The sequence below is a fragment of the Sus scrofa genome, chromosome 15, assembly GCF_000003025.6.
Source record: "Sus scrofa isolate TJ Tabasco breed Duroc chromosome 15, Sscrofa11.1, whole genome shotgun sequence".
Taxonomy (NCBI): Eukaryota; Metazoa; Chordata; class Mammalia; order Artiodactyla; family Suidae; genus Sus; species Sus scrofa.
In genome coordinates, this window is record NC_010457.5 from 105,791,874 (window position 1) to 105,813,628 (window position 21,755).

General features: G+C 44.0%; 1 protein-coding gene and 1 pseudogene across 5 annotated transcripts in view; one reads left to right on the forward strand and one right to left on the reverse strand.

Moving 5' to 3' along the window:
• Nucleotides 1-21,755, forward strand: part of KIAA2012 (KIAA2012 ortholog) — a 135,502-nt gene that overhangs the window by 110,671 nt on the left and 3,076 nt on the right. For all 4 annotated transcript variants that reach the window (XM_005672082.3, XM_021075192.1, XM_021075194.1 and 1 more), the window contains 6 exons: nucleotides 56-221; nucleotides 13,769-13,883; nucleotides 15,426-15,727; nucleotides 19,144-19,346; nucleotides 19,922-20,094; nucleotides 20,916-21,135. In XM_005672082.3, coding sequence (XP_005672139.3) covers nucleotides 56-221; nucleotides 13,769-13,883; nucleotides 15,426-15,727; nucleotides 19,144-19,346; nucleotides 19,922-20,094; nucleotides 20,916-21,135 — 1,179 coding nt within the window. The remainder of the gene's footprint in view (nucleotides 1-55; nucleotides 222-13,768; nucleotides 13,884-15,425; nucleotides 15,728-19,143; nucleotides 19,347-19,921; nucleotides 20,095-20,915; nucleotides 21,136-21,755) is intronic.
• On the reverse strand, nucleotides 10,971-11,441 carry LOC100153579 (annotated as a pseudogene). The gene has a single exon (XR_002339092.1). The product of XR_002339092.1 is annotated as a 60S ribosomal protein L22 pseudogene (transcript).

Genomic DNA, 21,755 nt, shown 5'->3' on the forward strand with positions numbered 1-21,755 from the left:
AGGAACTCCCAGAGTTTTTCTTTAGTTTGGTCCTGTTGGTTTTCTTTCTTCGAAGGGGCAGAGATGATAATGTGCACTGTCTGCACCGAGAACTCTCAGGACAGGAGTCTAAGTCCCCAGAGAGGTTGGGTCCTGTACACACATCTCTTCTGACAAAAGGAAAAGAAGAGAAGACTGAACCAAGACTGTTCAACCAGCAGACACCAGCCAACATCACCCATGTGAGTATAAACACCTAGAAGCTTGGTCCTAGGAGCCTACCTGGAAGGTGCTTCCATCAGGGTTACCGTGTACAGTTGTATAGATTGCTCACTATACAAGGGCACCTGCAAAGGGGGGATGTGGGAGCTGAAATTCGCTCTGTGGTCCATTCACCATGCCCCGCACACCACCATTGGGTTGGCTCCTTCTGAAGGATTGGGGTACCCATTTCTAATTTCAAAAGTACTATAAGGTACTAAAGGCACAAAGGTACTAAAAGGAAACCCAGCTTTCCTACACTCATATGACTTCTGACCCCAAATGTGTGAAAGTTTTCTCAACATCAACCAACTCTCCAGCTCTCTGGACATCGGCAGAGTATCCTACAGTTCAGGTGTGACATGAACTGCATGGAGTTAGCACAGACCCCACAGGTTAAGGGCTCAGTCCCACACCCCTGCTCCACACCGGACACCAGCCTCAAGTCCCAGGTAATCACCTGTACTTCTGACCAACAAGCTGTAAATAACGGGTTCCTACCACCCATCCCCAGGTTCAATAATTTGCTAGGACAGCTCACAAAATTTAGGAAACATTTACTTACTACTACAGATTTGTTACAAGGATATTTTATTTTATTTTTTGTCTTTTTTTTTTTTTTTTTTTTTTTTTTTTTTTAGGGCCTCAATCAAGGCATATGGATATTCCCAGGCTAGGGGTCAAATTGGAGCTGCAGCTGCCTGCCTACACCCCAGCCACTGCAGTGAAGGATCCTGAGTGAGGCCAGAGATCAAACCCATGTCCTCAAGGATACTAGTTGGGTTTGTTAACTGCTGAGCCATGGCAGGAACTCCTACAAAGGAATTTTTTTATTTTTTGGTATTTTCTAGGGCCACACCTATGGCATATGAAGGTTCCCAGGCTAGGGGTCCAATTGGAGTTGTTGCCACCAGCCCACGCCACAGCCACATCAACAAAGGATCCAAGCCGCATCTGCAACTTACACCACAGCTCATGGCAACGCCAGATCCTTAACCCACTGAGCAAGGCCAGAGATCGAACCCGCACCCTCATGGTTCCTAGTCAGATTCGTTAACCACTGAGCCACAACGGGAACTCCTACAAAGGATATTTTAAAGGAAACAAATGAAAAGCGAAATGAAGAGATACCTGGGGCAAGGCCCGGAAGTGTCCTAAGTTTCTGCCCCCATGGAGTTTGGGGTGTGCCTCCCTCCTCCCACACGGATGAGTTCACCAACCCAGAAGCAACTTGAACTCCTTTGCTTAGGGCTTTTATGGAGGCTTTATTACACTGGCAAATGGTGATTAATGCAACTTCTAGGCCTTGTCCTTTCCTCTGAGGTGGGGGGGGAGGGGAAGGGGAGGGACTGAAAGGTCCAGCCCTCGAAGCGCTGGTTGGTTTCTCTGGCAACAAGTCCTCCCTATTAAGGACTTTGCAAAATAACCTCATTAACATAATTCAGGTATGGTTGAAAGGGGCTTGTTAATAAATAACCAAAGACACGCCTCTGCTCCAGAAATTACTAGCACGCCTCATTTTATTGCGCTTCACTTTATATTGCATGTGGCAGATAATATGTTTTTACCGATTGAAGGTTTGTGGCAGCCCTGCCTCAGGTAAGTCTGTCGGCACCATTTTTCCAACAGCATCATCTCACTTCTTGTTTCTGTGTCACGTTTTGGTAATTCTCACAATATCTACAATTTTTTCATTGTTATTTCTTATGTTGATCTGTGATCAGTGATCTTCGATGTTACCATTATAATTGTTTTGGGGCACTATGAACCGTGCCCATATGATGGTGAACTTAATCAGTAAATACGTGTGTTCTGACTGCTCTATCGGCCCACCATTCCCAGTCCCTGTTCCCCTCCTCAAACCTCCCTCTTCCCTAAGACACAACAATATTGAAAGCAGGCCAGTTAATAACCCTACAGTGGCCTCCAAGTGTTCAAGTTCAAAAGGAACTGTCTCATGTCTCTCGCTTTAAATCAAAAGCTAGAAATTGAAACCACACAACTCAGATTGGGACTTTGAACCCATGTGCTGGGACTCTAACCCAGCCAAGACTCAGACTGGAACCCACGGGCTGGGACTTGAACCCTGCCAAAACCCAGATTGGGACTTGAACGCACAATTTTTAATTAAAATCAGGAGTTCCCGTCACGGCTCAGCAGTTAACGAACCCGACTAGGATCCATGAGGATGCAGGTTTGGTCCCTGGCCTTGCTCAGTGGGTTAAGGATCCAGCATTGCTATGAGCTGTGGTGTAGCTTGCAGACGTGGCTGGGATCCTGTGTTGCAGTGGCTGTGGCTTAGGCCAGCAGCTGTAGCTCCGATTCAACCCCTAGCCTGGGAACTTCCATATGCCACAGGTATGGCCCTAAAACAGCAAAAAAAAAAATTAAAAACACACACCTGGCCTCGGGACTTACTGAAATTCAGGTTCTTTATGTTTCAGTGCAAAGGAATTCAGTGAGAAGCAAAGTGACGAGTAAGAAGTAGATTTATTGAGAGAGATAGAAGGCGAGAAGTTCTGAAATATGGGGTGTTGGGATTTTATGGGCTGGATAATTTCACAGGCTAATAAGTGGGAGGATTATTCCAATTATTTCAGGGAAGAAGTAGGGATTTCCAGGAATTGGGCCACCCACGCACTTTTTGTCCTTTTGTGGTTGTCCTCGGAACTGTCATGGTGCCTGAGGGTGTGAAGGAGGAACTCTCCTGGGATAAAAGCTAGGGAGGAGCCACCCTGGCCATGATGACTAAGCAGAATCCAGCTAACTATCCCCTCCTCCACACATCAGCTTCTGTAAAGTTGCTTCTGCAGCCACAGCCAGGACTCTGCCTGTTCTCATTCTGGGCCATCCTGCCAAGAACCGACCCAGAAGAGCTAGCCCATAAAAGCCTTGTGAAACCCTTCTTCAAGGCTCAGACTCCAGAGAGTGACCTCCTCTGAGCATAATAAACCTGAGTTCTCCAACTCGCCAAATGCTCACTTGGTTTCTCGCTGGGTTAAAGAGCTGATACACTGCAGCCACAGGGTTGCTGTGCAGCGGCCACAGGGCAGGTGTGTCATTTAGCTGCTGTATTGAAATGAGCTATAATGAGGCTCAGGGTCTCCTGGAAGTCAAAGCATCCACCATCTTGGACCTAGTTGTGTCCTCAGGGCCTTCGTCAAATTTTTTTTAAATGTTGTGCCCTGCCCTCTCCCTCCTGTTTCAAAATGATTAAGCTTAGTGAGGAAGGCATGTTGAAAGCTGAGAGAGGCCAAAAAGCTAGTCTCAAGATGGGATTAAGATAGCAGAATAGAAGGACTGGAGCTCAACTTCTCTCCTAAAAACAATGAAATTACAACCAAATGCTGAGCAATCTTCAACCAAATGTACTGTAAACTTTCAAAAAGATATCCTAATGTCTCTTGTATATTGCAAAAAAAAAAAAAAGATATCCTACTCCAGAAGACAAAGAGGAGGCCACATGAAGAGGTAGGAGGGGTGATTATGTGATATAAGCAACCCCATACCTCCCAGCTGGGAATCCCCACAAACTGGAAAGTAACTGTATCACAGAGAATCACCTACAGGAGTGAGAGTTCTGAGCCCCACATCAAGGACTCATGCCTGAGGATCTGGCATTGGGAGAAAGCCCCCAGAGCATTTGGCAATGAAGGCCATTGGGGCTTGTGAGCAAGAGCTCCATGGGACTGGGGGAAATGGAAACCCCATTCTTGAAAGGCACACACAGACATACACGTGCACTGGATCCCTGTGCAAAGCAAAGTCTCCAGAGGAATCTGGGTCAAATCTGACTGCAGTTCTTAGAGGATCTCCTTGGAAAACCGGGGGTGAATGTGGCTTGTTACAGGGGAAGGGCATTGGAACCAAAGCTCTTGGGAATATTCATTAGCATGTATTTCTCTGGAGGTAGCCATTTTGGGAAAATCTGGCCCTGCCTATCAGCACTGAGAACCCCAGGCCAAACAAAAATCCAGGTGGGATCACAGCCCCACCCACTAGGAAACAGGCTGCCTAAAGACTCCCCCCCCCTCAGACACACAGCCACCTCCAAACTCACCTAGAGACAAAGCCCCACCCACCAGAGGGATAGGAATCAGCTCCACCTACCAGTGGACAGGCACCAGTCCCTCCCATCAGGAAGCCTATAGCAAGCCCCCATACTAGCTTCAGCAACAAGGGGGGCAGACACCAGAAGGAAGAGGGGCTATGACTCTATTGTCTGCAAAAAGGTCACCACACCAAAAAGCTATAAAAATGAAAAGACAGATAACTGTAACTCAGATAAGAGAGAAAGAAAAAAAACCCAGAAAAACAGCTAAGTGATCAAGAGAGTCTCAGCCTCCAGGAAAAAGACTTTATAGACTGTTGATGCTGAAGATGATGCAAGACATTGGAAATAAACTGGAGGCAAAATGGATAACTTACAGGAAACACTGAGCAAAGAGATACAAGATATGAAACTTAAGAAAGAAGAGATGCAAAATCCAATCACTGAAATAAAAAATTCATTAGAAGCAGCCAACAGCAGAATATAGGAGGCAGAAGAACAAATAAGCGAGGTGGAGGACAGATTAGTAGAAATCACTCATGCGGAAAAGAAAAGAGAAAAAAGATTGAAAACAAATGGAGAGTATCACAGAACTCTGGGACAACGTGAAACGCACCAACATCCGTATTATATGGGTGCCAGAAGGAGAAGACAGAGAGAAGGAGACAGAAAAAATATTCCAAGAGATAATAGCCGAAAACTTCCCTAATATGGGGAAGGAATCACTCACTCAAATCCAGGAAGTGCAAGTACCATACAAAATAAACCCAAGGAGGAACACCCCAAGACACATACTAATCAAACTGACCAAAATTAAAGACAAAGAGAAAATATCGAAAGCAGCTAGGGAAAAGAAACAAATAACATACAAGGGAACCCCGATAAGGCTATCGGCAGATTTTTCAACAGAAACTCTGCAAGCCAGAAGGGAGTGGCATGATATACTCAACGTGATGAAAGGAAAAAACTCCAACCAAGATTACTCTACCCAGCAAGGCTGTCGTTCAGATTTGAAGGAGAAATCAAAACCTTCACAGATAAGCAAAAGCTGAGAGAATTCAGCAACACTAAACCAGCCTTACAACAAATACTAAAGGAACTTCTATAGGCAGAAAAGAACAAGAGAAGAAGGAAAGGAAAAAGAGCAGCAAAAACAAATCCAAAGCAATTAATTAAATGTCAATAAGAACATACATATCAATAATTACCTTAAATGTGAATGGACTAAATGCCCCAACCAAAAGACATAGACTGGCTGAATGGATACAAAAACAAGACCCATATATATGCTGTCTTCAAGAGACCCACTTCACTTCTAGGGACACACACAAATTGAGAGTGAGAGGATGGAACAAAACATTCCCTGCAAATGGAAATCAAAAGAAAGATGGAGTAGCAATACTCATATCAGACAAAATAGACTTTAAAATGAAGAATATTTTAAGGGACAAAGAAGGACATTACATAATGATCAAAGGATCAATCCAAGAAGAAGATATAACAATTTTAAATATCTACGCACCCAACATAGGTTCACCACAGTATATAAGACAACTGCTAACAACCTTAAAAGGACAAATCAACAATAACACAATCATATGGGGGACATTAACACCCCACTTACAGCAATGGACAGATCAAACAGACAGAAAATCAATAAGGAAACACAGGCCCTGAATGAAGCATTGGACAAGATGGACTTAATAGATATTTATAGGACATTTCATCCCAAAGCAACAGAATACCCATTCTTCTCAAGTGCACATGGAACATTCTCTAAGATTGATCATATCCTGGGCTACAAATCCAACCTTAGTAATTTTAAGAAAACTGAAATCATATCAAGCATCTTTTCCAACCACAACACTGTACAACTGGAAATCAACAACAAGAAAAAAACTGCAAAAAACACAAACACGTGGAGACTAAACAACATGATACCAAACAACCAATGGATCACTGAAGAAATCAAAGAGGAAATTAAAAAAATACCTAGGAGTTCCCGTCGTGGCGCAGTGGTTAACGAATCCAACTAGGAACCATGAGGTTGCGGGTTCGGTCCCTGCCCTTGCTCAGTGGGTTAACGATCCGGCGTTGCCGTGAGCTGTGGTGTAGGTTGCAGATGCGGCTCGGATCCCACGTTGCTGTGGCTCTGGCGTAGGCCGGTGGCTACAGCTCCGATTCAACCCCTAGCCTGGGAACCTCCATATGCCGCGGGAGCGGCCCAAGAAATAGCAACAACAACAACAACAACAACGACAAAAAAAAAAAGACAAAAAAAAAATACCTAGACACAAATGACAATGAAGATACGACACTCCAAAACCTATGGGATGCAGCAAAAGCTGTTCTAAGAGGAAAGTTTATAGCAATGCAAGCCCCACCTCAGGAAACAAGAGAAAGCCCAAATAAGCAAGCTAACTTTACATCTAAAGCAGCTCGAGAGAGAAGAACAGACAAGACCTAAAGTTAGTAGAAGGAAAGAAATCATAAAGATCAGAGCAGAAATCAATGAAATAGAAACGAAGAAAACCATAGAAAAGATCAATGAAACGAAAAGCTGGTTCTTTGAAAAGGCCAACAAAATTGATATACCCATAGCCAGACTTATCAAGAAAAAAAGAGAGAGGACTCAAATCAATAAAATTAGAAATGAAAAAGGAGAGGTAACAACAGACATCACAGAAATACAAAGGATCATAAGAGACTACTATATGCAACTATATGCCAATAAACAGAAAACCTAGAAGAAATGCACAAATTCTTAGAAAAGTACAATCTTCCAAGACTAAACCAAGATGAAATAGAAAAGATGAACAGACCAATCACAAGAACTGAAATTGAAACTGTGATTTAAAAACATCCAACAAACAAAAGTCCAGGACCAGATGGCTTCACAGGTGAATTCTATCCAACATTTAGAGAAGAGCTAACACCTATTCTTCTGAAACTATTCCAGAAAACCACAGAGGAAGGGATACTCCCAAACTCATTCTATGAAGCCACCATCACTCTGATACCAAAACCAGACAAAGACACCACAAAAAAAGAAAACTACAGGCCAATTTCACTGATGAACATCGAAGCAAAAATCCTCAACAAAATACTAGCAAACCACATCCAACAATACATTCAAAGGATTGTACATCATGATCAAGTGGGATTTATCCCAGGGATACAGGGTTCTTCCATATCTACAAATCCATCAGTGTGATACACCACATTAACAAACTAAAGAATAAAAACCATATGATCCTCTCAATAGATGCGGAAAAAGCTTTTGAAAAAATCCAACACCCATTTCTGATAAAAACCCTTCAGAAAGTGAGCATAACTGGAACCTACCTCAGCATGATAAAGGCCACATATGACAAACCCAGTGCTATCATCATTCTCAATGGTGAAGAGCTGAAAGAATTCCTGCTGAGACCAGGGACAAGACAAGGATGTCTGCTCTCACCACTACTATTCAACATAGTTTTGGAAGTCCTGGCCACAGCAATCAGAGAATTAAAAGAAATAAAAGGAATCCAAATTGGAAAGGAAGAAGTAAAACTATCCCTATTTGCAGATGACATGATCTTATACCTAGACAATCCTAAAGACTCTACCAGAAAACTGTTAGAGCTCATCCACGAATTTAGCAAAGTCGCAGGATACAAAATCAATACACAGAAATCGACAGCGTTTCTATATACTAACAATGAAAAAGCAGAAAAAGAAATTAGGGAAGCAATCCTGTTTACCATCGCATCCAAAAGAATAAAATACTTAGGAGTAAACCTACCTAAAGAAACAAAAGACCTATACTCTGAAAACTCTAAGACACTGATGAAAGAAATCAAAGATGACAAAAATAGATGGAAAAACATACCATGCTCTTGGATTGGAAGAGTCAAAATTATTATCAAAATGACTATACTACCCAAGGCAATCTACAGATTCAATGCAATCCCTATCAAAATTACCAGGGACATTTTTCACAGAACTAGAACAAGATATTTTAAAGTTTGTTTGTAAATGCAAAAGACCCAGAATAGCCAAAGACATCCTGAAAAAGAAAAATGGAGCTGGAGGAATCAGGCTCCCGGACTTCAGACTATACTACAAAGCAACAGTCATCAAAACCATATGGTACTGGCACAAAGACAGAAATACAGATCAGTGGAACAGGATAGAAAGCCCAGAATTAAACCCACGCACCTACAGCCAACTAATCTATGACAAAAGAGGCAAGAATATACAATGGAGAAAAGACAGCTTGTTCAATAAGTGGTGCTGGGGAAACCAGATAGCCACATGGAAAAGAATGAAATTAGAACACTCCCTAACACCATACACAAAAATAAACTCCAAATGGATTAAAGACCTAGATATAAGACCAGATACCATAAAACTCTTAGAGGAAAACACAGGCCAAACACTCTCTGACATAAACGACAGCAACATCTTCTCAGATCCACCTCCTAGAGTAATAGCAGCAAAAACAAAAATAAGCAAATGGGATCTAATCAAACTTTGAAGTTTCTGCACAGCAAAGGAAACCCTAAACAAAACGAAAAGAAAACCCACAGAATGGGAGAAAATCTTTGCAAATGAAGCGACTGACAAGGGATTAGTCTCCAAAATTTATAAACACCTCATACAGCTTAATAGCAAAAAACCAAACAACCCTATCAAAAAATGGGCAGAAGATCTAAACAGACAGTTCTCCAAAGAAGACATACAGATGGCCAAAAAACACATGAAAAGATGTTCAATATCACTCATTATTAGAGAGATGCAAATCAAAACCACTATGAGGTATCACCTTACACCGGCCAGAATGGCCATCATCCAAAAGTCTACAAACAATAAGTGCTGGAGAGGGTGTGGAGAAAAAGGAACCCTATTACACTGTTGGTGGGAATGTAAGTTAGTGCAACCACTGTGGAAAACAGTGTGGAGATTCCTCAGAAAACTAAAAAGGGAATTAACATTTGATCCAGCAGTCCCACTCCTGGGCATCTATCTAGAGAAAACCATGACTCAAAAAGACACAGGTACTCCAATGTTCATTGCAGCACTATTTGCAATAGCCAAGACATGGAAACAACCTAAATGTCCATCGACAGAGGAGAGGATCAAGAAGAAGTGGTACATATACACAATGGACTATTACTCAGCCATTAAAAGGAAAGGAATACTGGCATTATTAGCAACATGGATGGACCTAGAAATTATCATGCTACATGAAGTCAGCCATACAATGAGACACCAACATCAAATGCTATCACTGACATGTAGAATCTAAAAAAAGGACACAATGAACTTCTTTGCAGAACAGATACTGACTCACAAACTTTGAAAAACTTATGGTTTTCAAATGAGACAGGTTGTGGGGTGGGGGGATGTACTGAGGGTTTGGGATGGAAATGCTTAAAATTTGGTTGTGATGATTGTTGTACACCTATAAGTGTAATAAAATTCATTAAGTAATTTTAAAAAAATAATAAAGCTATCCTCTTGTGCCAGACAGCCATGTTGTGAATGCAAAGTTTCTTTTTTTTTTTTTTAATTTTTATGTTTTGCTTTTTAGGACTGCACCCATGGCATATGGAGTTTCCCAGGATAGGGGTCTAATAGGGGCTACAGCTGCCGGTCTACACCACAGCCGAAGCAATGCTGGATCCAAGCCACGTCTTCGACCTACACCACAACTCACAGAAACACCGGATCCTCAACCCACTGACTGAGGCCAGGGATCAAACCTGCAACCTCACAGTTCCTAATCAGATGTATTTCCAATGCTACATTATGGGAACTCCAAGAAAAAGTTCTTGAAGGAAATTAAAAGTGCTACTCCCATGAGCACTCGAATGATGTCTTATTGCTGTTATGGAGAAAGTTTGAGTGGTCTGGATAGAAGATCAAACCGCTTGCTGTATAGCTGTGGAAACTATATCTAGTCCCTTGTGATGGAGCATGATGGAGAAGAAGAATGTGAGAAAAAGAATGTACATGTATGTATGTGTGACTGGGTCACAGTAGAAAATTGGCAGAACACTGTAAACCAACTGTAGTGGAAAAAATTAAAATAATTTGAATAAAAAATTTTAAAAATAAAAACTCAAATAATGATGATAACAAAACAAAACAAAAAAGATCAAACCAGCCACAACAGTCCTTTAAACAAAAGCCTGATCCAGGGCAAGGCCCTAACCCTTTTCAATTCTTTGAAGGCTGAGAGAAGTGAAGAAGCTGCAGAAGAAGAGGTTGAAACTAGCAGAGGCTGATTCTCAAGGTTTAAGGAAAGAAGCAGCTCCCTAACAGCTGGCTGATGTAGAAGCTGCAACAGTTTTTCCAGGAGATGCAATAAGATAATTAATGAAGGTGGTTACCCTAAACAACATTTTTTTTTCTTTTTTGGCCGCCCCGAGGCATATGGAGCTCCCAGGCCAGAAATCAGATCTGAGCCACAGTTACAACCTGAGCCACAGCTGTGGCAATGCTGGATCCTAACCCCCTGTGTCTGGCAGGGAATCAAACCCGTGTCCCAGTGCTCCCAAAATGCCACCAATCATGTTGTGCCACAGGGAGAATTCCAACATGTTTTCAATGTCAATGAAACAGTCTTATATTGAAAGAAGATGCCATCTAGAACTTTCATAGTGCCTGGCTTCAAAGGACAGGCTGACTCTTTTTTTTTTTTGATTCCTTACTTTAATTCAAGAATTCATACAAAATGTTACAGATAAAGGAATTTCAATCCTCATCTTCTTCCTCCTCTTCATCTTGATTAATCTGGAAGTAACGTAATTCATAACTCTCTTTGCTGTTAGCAACGACACATAACCAATCACGTAGGTTATTCTTCTTCAAATATTTTTTGGTGAGATATTTCAAATACCTTTTGGAAAAAGGCACCTCGGAAGTTACAATGATCTTGCTTTTGCTTCTTTCGATTGTTACAACCCCTCCTCCAAGGTTTCCAGCTTTTCCATTCACTTTGATTCTTTCCTGAAGAAACTGTTCAAAATTGGCCGCATCCATGATTCCATCTTCCACTGGGTGCGTGTGCAATCAAGAGTGAACTTAAGAACCTGCTTCTTTTTTTTTGCCCCCCCTTCGCCACAAGCTTTTTCACAAGCGCCATGGCGGCAGCGGAGGCAGAAGGAGGCTGACTCTCTTATTCAGGGCCAGTGCAGCTGATGACTTGAAATTGAGGCCAGTGCTCCTTTACCATTCCAAAATTCCCGGGGCCCTTAAGAATTATGCTAAATCTACTCTGCTTGTGGTCTATAAATGGAACAACAAAGCCTGGATGACAGCACATCTGTTGACATTAATAGTTTACTGAATATTTTAAGCCCATTGTTGAGATATACTGCTCAGAAAAAAGGATTCCTTTCAAAACATCACTGCTCATTGACAATGCACCTGGTCACCCAAGAGCTCTGATGGAGATGCATAACAAGACTAATGTTGTTTTCATCCCTGCTAACACAAGACCCTGCAGCCCACAGATGAAGGAGTCATTTAGATTTTCAAGTCTTTTTTTTTTTCTTTTTTGTCTTTTTAGGGCCACACCCATGGCATACGGAGGTTCCCAGGCTAGGGGGTCGAATCGGAGCTGTAGCCGCTGGCCTTTGCCAGAGCCACAGCAACGCAGGATCTGAGCCATGTCTGCGACCTACACCACAGCTCATGACAACACCAGATCCTTAACCCACTGAGCAAGGCCAGGGATCGAACCCACAACCTCATGTTCCTAGTTGGATTTGTTTCTGCTATGCCACGATGGGAACTCCCAAGATTGTTGAAATGGCAAAGGATGCAGAATATTACTTAAACTGAGTTGATAAAACAGCAGCAGGTTTTGAGAGGATTGACTGCAATTTTGAAATTTCCATTGTGGGTAAATGTAATCAAACAGCCCTGCATGCTACAGAGAAATCATTCATGAAAGAAAATGTCAATCAATGTGGCAAATTGTCTTATTTTACGAAATTGCCACAGCCACTGCAACCTTCAGCAGCCACCACCATGATCAGTCAGCAGCCATCAAGGCAAGACGCTCCGCTGCGCAAAGATTACAACTCACTGAAGGTTGAGAGGATGGTTAGCATTTTTCAGTAATAAAGCATTTTTAAATTCAAGTATGTTATTGTTTTCCTTAGATAAAATGCTATTGCACAGTTAATAGACCATATAAGTAAACATATGCCCTGAAAGCAAAAATATTCTTGTTACTTTATTTCAATATTCACATTATCAGAGTTGTCTGGAACCAAATTCACAAGATCTCTGACATATGCCTGTACAAGGGTCTCAGGAGCTCTGGGTTGGACGCTAGGGATGAAGACCACAGATACTTCTTGTTGTGTCAGACGATCACAGGTCCTGAGTACTCATGGCCCCACTCTGCCATCCTCTCTTAGGAAGAAACTCACATTGTCCCCAGCCCTTGGGGAAAGGTGAAGACTGACATGACTTGTTGTCATGTGCTTGAAGGTTCCCAAAAGTCAGCAAATGATGCAACGGTGAATAAAGCTGACTTTGACCTAAATTAGCTAAGCATTACTTGTGGCGACAGCAATCTATCAAAGGTGAAAACTGCTTTCACTTTGATCCAGCTCTGTAGATCATAGTTTAGCATCAAAAATAAAGGGAAACAGGAGGAATTCCCATCATGGCACAGTGGAAACAAATCCGACTAGAAACCATGAGGTTACGGGTTCAATCTCTGGCCTCGCCCAGTGGGTTAAAGACCCAGCGTCGCCATGAGCTGTGGTGTAGGTCTCAGACACGGCTCGGATCTGGCGTGGCTGTGGCTGTGGTGTAGGTGGGTGGCTGTAGCTCCATATTTGACCCCTAGCTTGGGAACATCCATATGCCGTGGGTGTGGCCCTAAAAAGACAAATAAATAAATAAAATAATAAAGGCGAACAGATCATAAAGTATATTATCTTTCTTTTTTCTCCCATGAAGTTACTGAAACTACAAAAAAGGCTGAACCTTAGCATCGCCCCCTCAGCTGCACACTCTCTAAGTCTCACTCTTCTGCTTCATCTGGAAAACCACATGAATTCCATCCTAAGCCATTCTGTCTTGTTCAACATAATCTTACTTTGATCAGCTGTTTTTTTGTTTTTTGGGTTTTTTTTTTGTTTGTTTTTTTTTTTTTTGTCTTTTCTAGGGCTGCACCTGCGGCATGTGGAGGTTCCCAGGCTAGGGGTCTAAATGGAGCTGTAGCTGCTGACCTACACCACAGCCACAGCAGTGACAGATCCAAGCCGTGTCTGTGACCTACACCATAGCTCACGGCAACACCAGATCCCTAACCCACTGAGCGAGGCCAGGGATCGAACCTGAAACCTCATGGTTCCTAGTCGGATTCGTTGACCACTGAGCCACGATGAGAACTCCTGTTTTTTGGTTTTTTTCTGTTGCTTTCTATATGTATCACAGGCCCTTTCATTAATTTTTCACCCCTAGGAAATGGAATTGATGGACAAAGCCAAGAGAAAGAAAAGGACCAAGACAGATAAGTCCAAGGCACCCATGGGGGAGAGAAAAGGAAAGCTCCGCAGGGAAGCAGAGGCTGCTGTGGGTAAGGGACCACTCAGGAGAAGACACCTTCGGGGGTAGGGGGGCAGGGGCAGGAAATGTCCAAGGGAATCAGCATGGATCCAGTGGAATGAAATATCTGTTTGGAGTCTCCTTGACTATCACAGCTAAGATAGTATTACAGCCTTACTTCATGTCCGTATTTTAGGAGACAGGGATGGAAGAAACCCGTAGTGCCTAGATCTGTGAGCAAAAGAAAGAAAATTATGATAATAACACTAGCACCTATTTAGTGAACACCCACTATATTAGGAGCTCTGCATTTATGACATCATGATATCCCCACAACGTCTCCATAAAGTAAGCACTGTTAGAATATCATGTAGCAGTTGAGGCTGAGAGAGGTTGAGTGACTTGCATAACATCAAACAGATCAAACAGTCAAGTGGTGGACCCAGGGTCTGGACCTACCATTTGATTCCAAACTCATCCCTCTCAAACAAACACCGCCCCTATAAATAATAACTATATCATCATCTGAGCATTGGGCCGTGAGAGCATTTGGGAAGGGGAAGGTTACAATGTGCTCTGAGTGGGGACCCCAGCTACCATCTTTCTTCTTGGTTCCTTGTGTTGCATCTTACAAAGAATTTAGGTTCCTATGCCTCTGAAGACTTTCTCTAACCTAAAACCTACACCCGATCTTCCCCGGCCACATGATGCAGAAAACCCTTGAAACAAATCAAAGGCTGTTAGAAAGGAGGATATTGGATAGTCTCCTGGGCCAGATTTATTTTTGAGGTTTGCTTTTTTTTTTCTTCTTTTTTTTAGGGCCACATCCACGGCATATAGGGGTTCCCAGGCTACGGGTCCAATCAGAGCTGCAGCTGCTGGCCTGTGCCACAGCCACAGCAATGCCAGATCCAAGCCACATCTACAACCTATACCACAGCTCATGGCAACACTAGATCCTAAACGCACTGAGCAAGGCCAGGGATCAAACCCAAATCCTCAGGGATACTAGCCTGGTTCTTAACCCGCTGAGCCACAACAGGAACTCCAAGATTTGCTTTTTAAAGTCTTGCTGAATTTACATTGTTGTAGCCCATGATTCGGGGAGCCTTGGCAGGACTGGAAAAGGAAATACTTGTAGCCCCCAGAGGTGGATTGAGGAAGAGGCCTTAGAGTAAGGAAGACTTAAACTTTGCCAAGTTATAAAGCTACATGATCCAGCTAGACTTTAAGGCATGACTTTCCAGCTGTGTCTACAGGTCTTCCTCTGGAAAGTCTTGCCCCCTTCATAGGTCAGGGTGAATCAGAACTTTTTTAGCAGCAAGACTGCTGAATTATAGTTGATCCGAGTGGGATAAGGCAGTTTCTCAAAGGTGGTCTATGGACTATTCTTGTCAAAACCCTTGGAGTGGCTGTTAAAATGCAGATTCCTACAGAATTGGTCTCTAGGGCCAGGGCTCAGGAATCTGCACCCAAGTGATTGCACTGCATATGGAAGTTCTAAAGTTACTGAAAAGATGCAAGGATTGTGTTTACTTAGCTGTTCTTCTATCCCCCAATTGTTCTCCCCCAGGAAAGTCAAAGGAATCAAAGGCTGAAAGGAAATCAGAACTTATTCCTAGAGAAAAAAAACAAGGCGCCAAAAGGAAAAGGACACAGAAGGAAGCAGAACTTAACTCTAAGGAAATGAAAGGCACCTCAGATGGAGGTTTCTCTCCTTCGGGCTCCACTGAAGAGGACCCTTGGCTTTCTTCCAAACTTGATGCACCCGAGAGCCAAGTCTCTCTAGATGGAAGGTCATCGCCCACCCAGACTACAACCATCACTGGAAACTTGGAATCTGAAGAAAAGAAAAGCCATGAGGACCCTTCCAAGGTAGGTCCAGAATCCTCACCTTGGCCAGAGGGATTTCTGTCCTCACGGGTGCAACTGCAGAGGTGGGAAAATCTGCCCCAGATAATAGCGCAGTTCCTGAAACAGCTCTTCTTACATAATGGTTTTATTTGTTCTGCTTTAGTACCTTCTGACCCTTTAAGAAGCCAGACCTGATCAAAAACCCAGGGTAGCAAAGCCCCTCTGAAATGATGCATTCTGTGTGGCTCCCAAACTGCCAGATCATGTACTCATCCCTTCCTTAAAGGGCAGGAAGTTGGCACAACACTCATTTGTGAGAGATACAGGCCTCACAGTTTCAGGGAAAGATGGATTCTGGCCTCAAAGCTTTTTTTTTTTTTTTTTTTGCTTTTTAGGGCCACACGCAAGGCATATGGAAGTCCCATGCTACGGGTTGAACTGGAACTGCAGCTGCTAGCCTACACCACAGCCACAGCAACGCCAGATCCAAGTCACATCTGCAACCTACACCACAGCCACAGCTCACAGAATGTTGGATCCTTAACCCAGTGAGATGGGCCAGGGATCGAACCTGCATTCTCATGGATACTCGTCTGATTCGTTACCACTGGGCCACAGCAGGAACTCCAAAGTGCATATCTTTGACTTGGTCTGAAGCTCACGCATTGCTTGCCTCCCAGAGGCTGTAGAAATGCCTCCATTCCGAATCTGCTTTTCTGTGGCACACGGCTGGGCCGCAGGCAACTAATACACACACATCTGCCTTTACAAGGTGTTTTGCATGTAAGAGTCATTTGGTTCCATGGGACTTTGATTCTAATGTCAAGGATTTAAGAGAAAAACTAAGTGAGTGTAAGGAAAATTGCTCTTGAAAAATCCTTGCAATTAACAAAAAATACCATATGGATACATCACTCGATAAGACCAACACAGCCAATTTTTCCTCTTGTTGTTGGAATAAGTCACTATTTCTTCTATTACAATGAAGGTGCTGAACTGAATTTAGAGATCTTGTTGTACCAAAAAAAAAGAATACCTTTAGGGAGTTCCCATTGTGGCTCAACAGTAAAGAACCCAACTAGTATCCATGTGGACTTGGGTTCGATCCCTGGCCTTGCTCAGTGGGTTAAGGATCTGGCATTGCCGTGAGCTGTGGCGTAGGTTGGCAGCTGCAGCTCTGATTCAACCCCTAGCCTGGGAATTCCATATGCCATGGGTGCGGCCCTAAAAAAGGAATATCTTTTAAAACTACAAATGTACCCACAGCTAAAGCACTATGGTTAAACTTGCATAAGTTACATGCACATATGGTACAAACCTGCTGAATTTCATTTAATCTTTACAGACACACTCGTGAGCCAGGTATAACTAGTCTCATTTTATAGACCTAGAAGCTAATGCTTAAAGAAGTTAGATGTTTGTTGTCAGAAGTTACACAACCATCAAGTGGTAGAGTCAAGACCTAAACTCAGAGTTCCCATCGTGGCACAGCAGAAACGAATCTGACTAGCATCCATGAGGACTGGTGTTGCCATAAACTGTGGTGTATGTCGCAGATGCGGCTCGGATCTGGCATTGCTGTGGCTGTGGTGTAGGCTGGCAGCTGTAGCTCCAATTAGACCCCTAGCCTGGGAACCTCCATGTGCCGAGGGTGCAGCCCTAAAAAGACAAAAAGACAATAATTAATTTTTTTAAAAAACCTAAACTCAGAACTTTTGACTCCAAAATTAAAGCTTTTGTCTCTGTTTTATATTATTATGTGGGAGGTCCCACTGTGGTGCAACGGGATTGGCGGCATCTCTGTGGTGCCAGGACGCAGGTTCCATTCCCAGCCTGGATCTTGCATTGCTGCAGCTGCAGCAACTGCAGCTCAGATCTGAACCCTGGCCCAGGAACTCTATATGCTGTGGGGTGGCCAAAAAAAGAAAATAGTAATAATAATAAATTACCATGTATTTATTTTATAGCACCATGGTCTTCAAACGAGTTTCAGAAAGTTTTTCCTTTCTAGTTCTCAATCTTCCCAGCTGCCTAGACTGCAGAATTCTGCTCTGTGCAGCGGATGAAAATTTTGAGCTGTGGGCAGAACTTTTCTGAACCTGCTAGAGAGTCAGAATTTTTTTTTTTTTTTTTTTTTTTTTTTTTTTTTTTTGTCTTGTTCCGAGGCCTATGGAAGTTCCCAATCTAGGGGTCAATGTTTGGAACTGCAGCTGCTGGTCACAGCCACAGCCACAGCCACAGCCACAGCAAGACCAGATCTGAGCTGTGTCTGGACCTACACCACAGCTCACGGCAATGCCAGATCCTTAACCCACTGAACAACACCAGGGATCAAACACCAGCTCTCATGAACACTGGTTGGGTTCCTTACCACTGAGCCACAGTGGAACTCCCGGGAGTCACAATTTTTAGATTTATTGTCAATCCACAGTACTGGGCTGCTTCTGTAAAGGCTAAAAAGCAAGGACGTACCTGCCCCAAGTTGGACACAGAGTTCCTGTAGAAGAGTTGCCATTCTGGGTTCCCCACATGGGCATATTTCTATCTGAGGGGAGGCATCATGGAGAAAAAGAAAGCTAAGACACCCTTCACATAAACTGAGAGAACTTTTGATTGCAAAGGGGGATTTTCAGAGGATGAACTATGAGTCTGACACATCTATACCTAAGATTGTCCTTTATCTGGAACTTCTGTTTCTGAACACTGGTTTCCTGTTAGAACCACAGGAAGATGCTTTTTAAAACTCCCCAGGCTTCCCACATAGGTATTCTCGTTTAATTGGTTTGAGTGGGGCTGTGGCCTCACGTAATTTTTAAAAGTTTCTTGGGCGATTCTAAAATGTGTCAAGACAAATGATGTGTGAGACCTTATGTTGGCACTTTCATCGTGTCAGTTAATTCTGGTTAACAGCCAGCCAAGAGGAAGACAATATCAGAGAAATTAAGTCGTTATCCCCCAATCCTGAAGCAAGAGAGACTTAGATCCAGGTCAGTCAGACACCAGAGCCCAGGCCCACAGTAGCAGTTTATTTAGCTGGGCTCAGGGTGTGGAAACCGCGTAATCTCTGATTAGAGGTTACATTGTGTGGATGGAGGAGGGCTTGCTGCTGAGACAAGGTCAGCTGGGATCACTGCGTTGTCCTTTGCATTAAGAACACTCTGGAAGTTCCTGTCATGGCTCAGTGGTTAACAAACCCGACCAGCATCCGTGAGGACTCAGGTTCAATCCCTGGCCTTGTTCAGTGGGTTAAGGATCCGGCGTTGCCGTGAGCTGTGGTGTAGGTCATGGCTCAGGTCCTGAGTTGCTATGGCTGTGGCCAGCAGCTACAGCTCAGATTAGACCCCTAGCCTGAAAACCTCTATATGCCACGGGTGCGGCCCTAAAAGACAAAAAGACAAAAAAAAAAACAAAAAAAAAAAAACACTCTGGTTCCTTAGGTCCTCCTCGCTAAGAGGGAGCAAGAGAAAGCTTCCCAGGACAGGCTGCGTGCAGAGAAGGCGGAGATGAGACGGCTGCAGGTGGAGAGGAAGAGAAGGGAGCAGGAGGAGCAGAGGCGGCTCCAGCAGGAGCAGCTGGAGAGGGCCGAGAAGATGAAGGAGGAGCTGGAGCTGGAGCAGCGGAACCGCGCCGAGGAGATCCGGTGGGTGGGGCAGCCACAGAGGCCAAGGCCTCGGTAGGAAGCAGAAGACAAGGCAAGCATTGACCTCCACTAGGGGCTGAGTCGGTTCTGAGGCTCGTGTCCTGAATAAAACAGCCTGTCTCCTTATCCAAGGAACAACCTGGACCAAAGATAAGATGTAGCAGCTTAAATCGTTAGGTTCCTCCAGAAAGATGCTCACGGGATCTTCCCAGGAGGGCTTTGTGATCCAGTCCAGCAAATATTTGGTGCACCCCTTGCGGCGTTTTCTGCCTTGCACTAGGCCTTTTCATAAGCCTCTGGACTTATTAATTCTGCACAACAGTCCATGAGACAGGAATTTCAAAATCCTTTGGTAAGCATGGAAAATGAAGCTCTGAGAACTTAAGGCCCACACCCCAGAGCACAGAACTTAACTTCCAGGCTGCTAGTTCCAGGCCTGCTGTGTTCTTGCTCTTCAATCAGGCTTCCCTTGGAAATGTGTGGCCTGCAAAGCCTCCACCGGAGGCACAGCTTGTCCCACAAAGACGTTTCAGTGTTTGCTGACATTTCCCTGACCAATCTGTGGGTTTTCTCAGCTTGAGGAAACAGAGACTCGAAGAAGAACGGCAGCGGCAGGAGGAGGAGGAGAGAAAGCAGTGGCTTCAGGTGCAGATGGCCCAGGAGAGAGCTCGGCAGCAGCAGGAGGAGTTCCAGAGGAAACTGCAGGAACTGCAGAGAAAGAAGCAGCAGGAGGAAGCCCAGAGGGCTGGTGAGGGGGACTCGGGAACTCTCTGCATCTCCTGTCTGCCTGGGACAGAAATACCGTTATTCCACTGTGGGTGTTTCTTTGATTCATCCCAGTTATTCCTATCCCAGGTCTCAGTGTGAAACAATAAATGGATAAGATAATTTTTTTTTTCAAAGTGATTAATATGTGTGACTCTAGTGAATTGAGATAAAAGATCAAAATACCAAAGACTTTCTTGTGGAAATGAAAGACTCTTTGGTCCCACTCCCAGTTCAGTAATCTCCCAAGTGGGATCTTGCCCCTCTCATTGCCCTTCCAGCGTTGCTCAGGGGCTGCCTAAATTGGAGACAGCCCTGCTCCTCCCTTCCTTCCCTAGCAGATGGAAACAGACAGACACCTAGAGCTTCAGGGCAGCCTTGCAGGTGCCGATGTGTGGATTCCCTACAGCCTCATGTTTGAGGAATAGGAAAGACATTCAGAGGGCACCTTTGAGACTCGTCAGTCCAGCTGCATTAGCAGCAAGTTTCTCCAGACCCTGCTCTGACACCTGTCCCTGACCTATCTGATACTACCCATGAGAATACCAGGTTCTGGAAAACTCTCCCCCCAGGTTTTATGTTAATTGTAGGGTGCCCTGCACATAGTAGGTGCTTGATAAAGGACTCAAGATGGTAAATTAACCCAAAGTAATCCCTACAGAGGACCTGGCAAATGGCTGTCAGGTAAGCTAGAGAATATGTCATTGGGAGTCCCTGAGAATCAGAATTGAGAGTCGGATCAGAGAAATGTTCTCCCTGATAGTGAGATGCCTGCTGAGCCCTACCTGCTTTTCTGTTCTGCAGAGGCAGAGAAGCAAAGGCAGAAGGAATTGGAAATGCTATTAGCAGAAGAACAAAAGCGCCTGATGGAAATGGCTGAAGAAGACCGGCTAGAGTACCAGCGACGGAAACAGGAAGCAGAAGAGCAGGCTCGGTTGGAAGCAGAGGAGAGACGGCAAAAGGAAGAGGAAGCAGCAAGGCTGGCTCTGGAGGAAGCCATGAAGCAAGCCCAGGAACAAGCCAGGTACTTGATATTTGGGCAACAGCTGCTATAGGGGGATTGTTCAAAGCCTTGACTGCCTGCTTCTGGCACTAGCCTTGCACTGCTAGAGAAGTTTTCCCACTTCGCACAAGCATGGTTTGGAAGAACTAAAAAGCAAATAGGGGAGTTCCTGTCGTGGCGCAGTGGTTAACGAATCCAACTAGGAACCATGAGGTTGCGAGTTCAGTCCCTGGCCTTGCTCAGTGGGTTAACAATCCGGCATTGCCGTGAGCTGTGGTGTAGGTTGCAGACGTGGAACTTGCTTTTCTCATCTATAAACCCGGATCCCGAGTTGCTGTGGCTCTGGCGTAGGCTGGTGGCTACAGCTCCGATTAGACCCCTAGCCTGGGAACCTCCATATGCTGTGGGAGCGGCCCAAGAAATAGCAAAAAGACAAAATAAATACATAAATAAAAAGCAAATAGAAATTTTGCTGCTGCAAATGTCACAGAATTTCTTCATGGCTTATAGAACTCATATTGAAATTAGAAGGGAGTTCATGCGGCTCAGCGGATTAAGAACCCAGCTAATATCCGTGAGGACATGGGTTCAATCCCTGGCCTCCCTCATGGGTTAAGGATCCAGCATGGCCACGAGCTTCA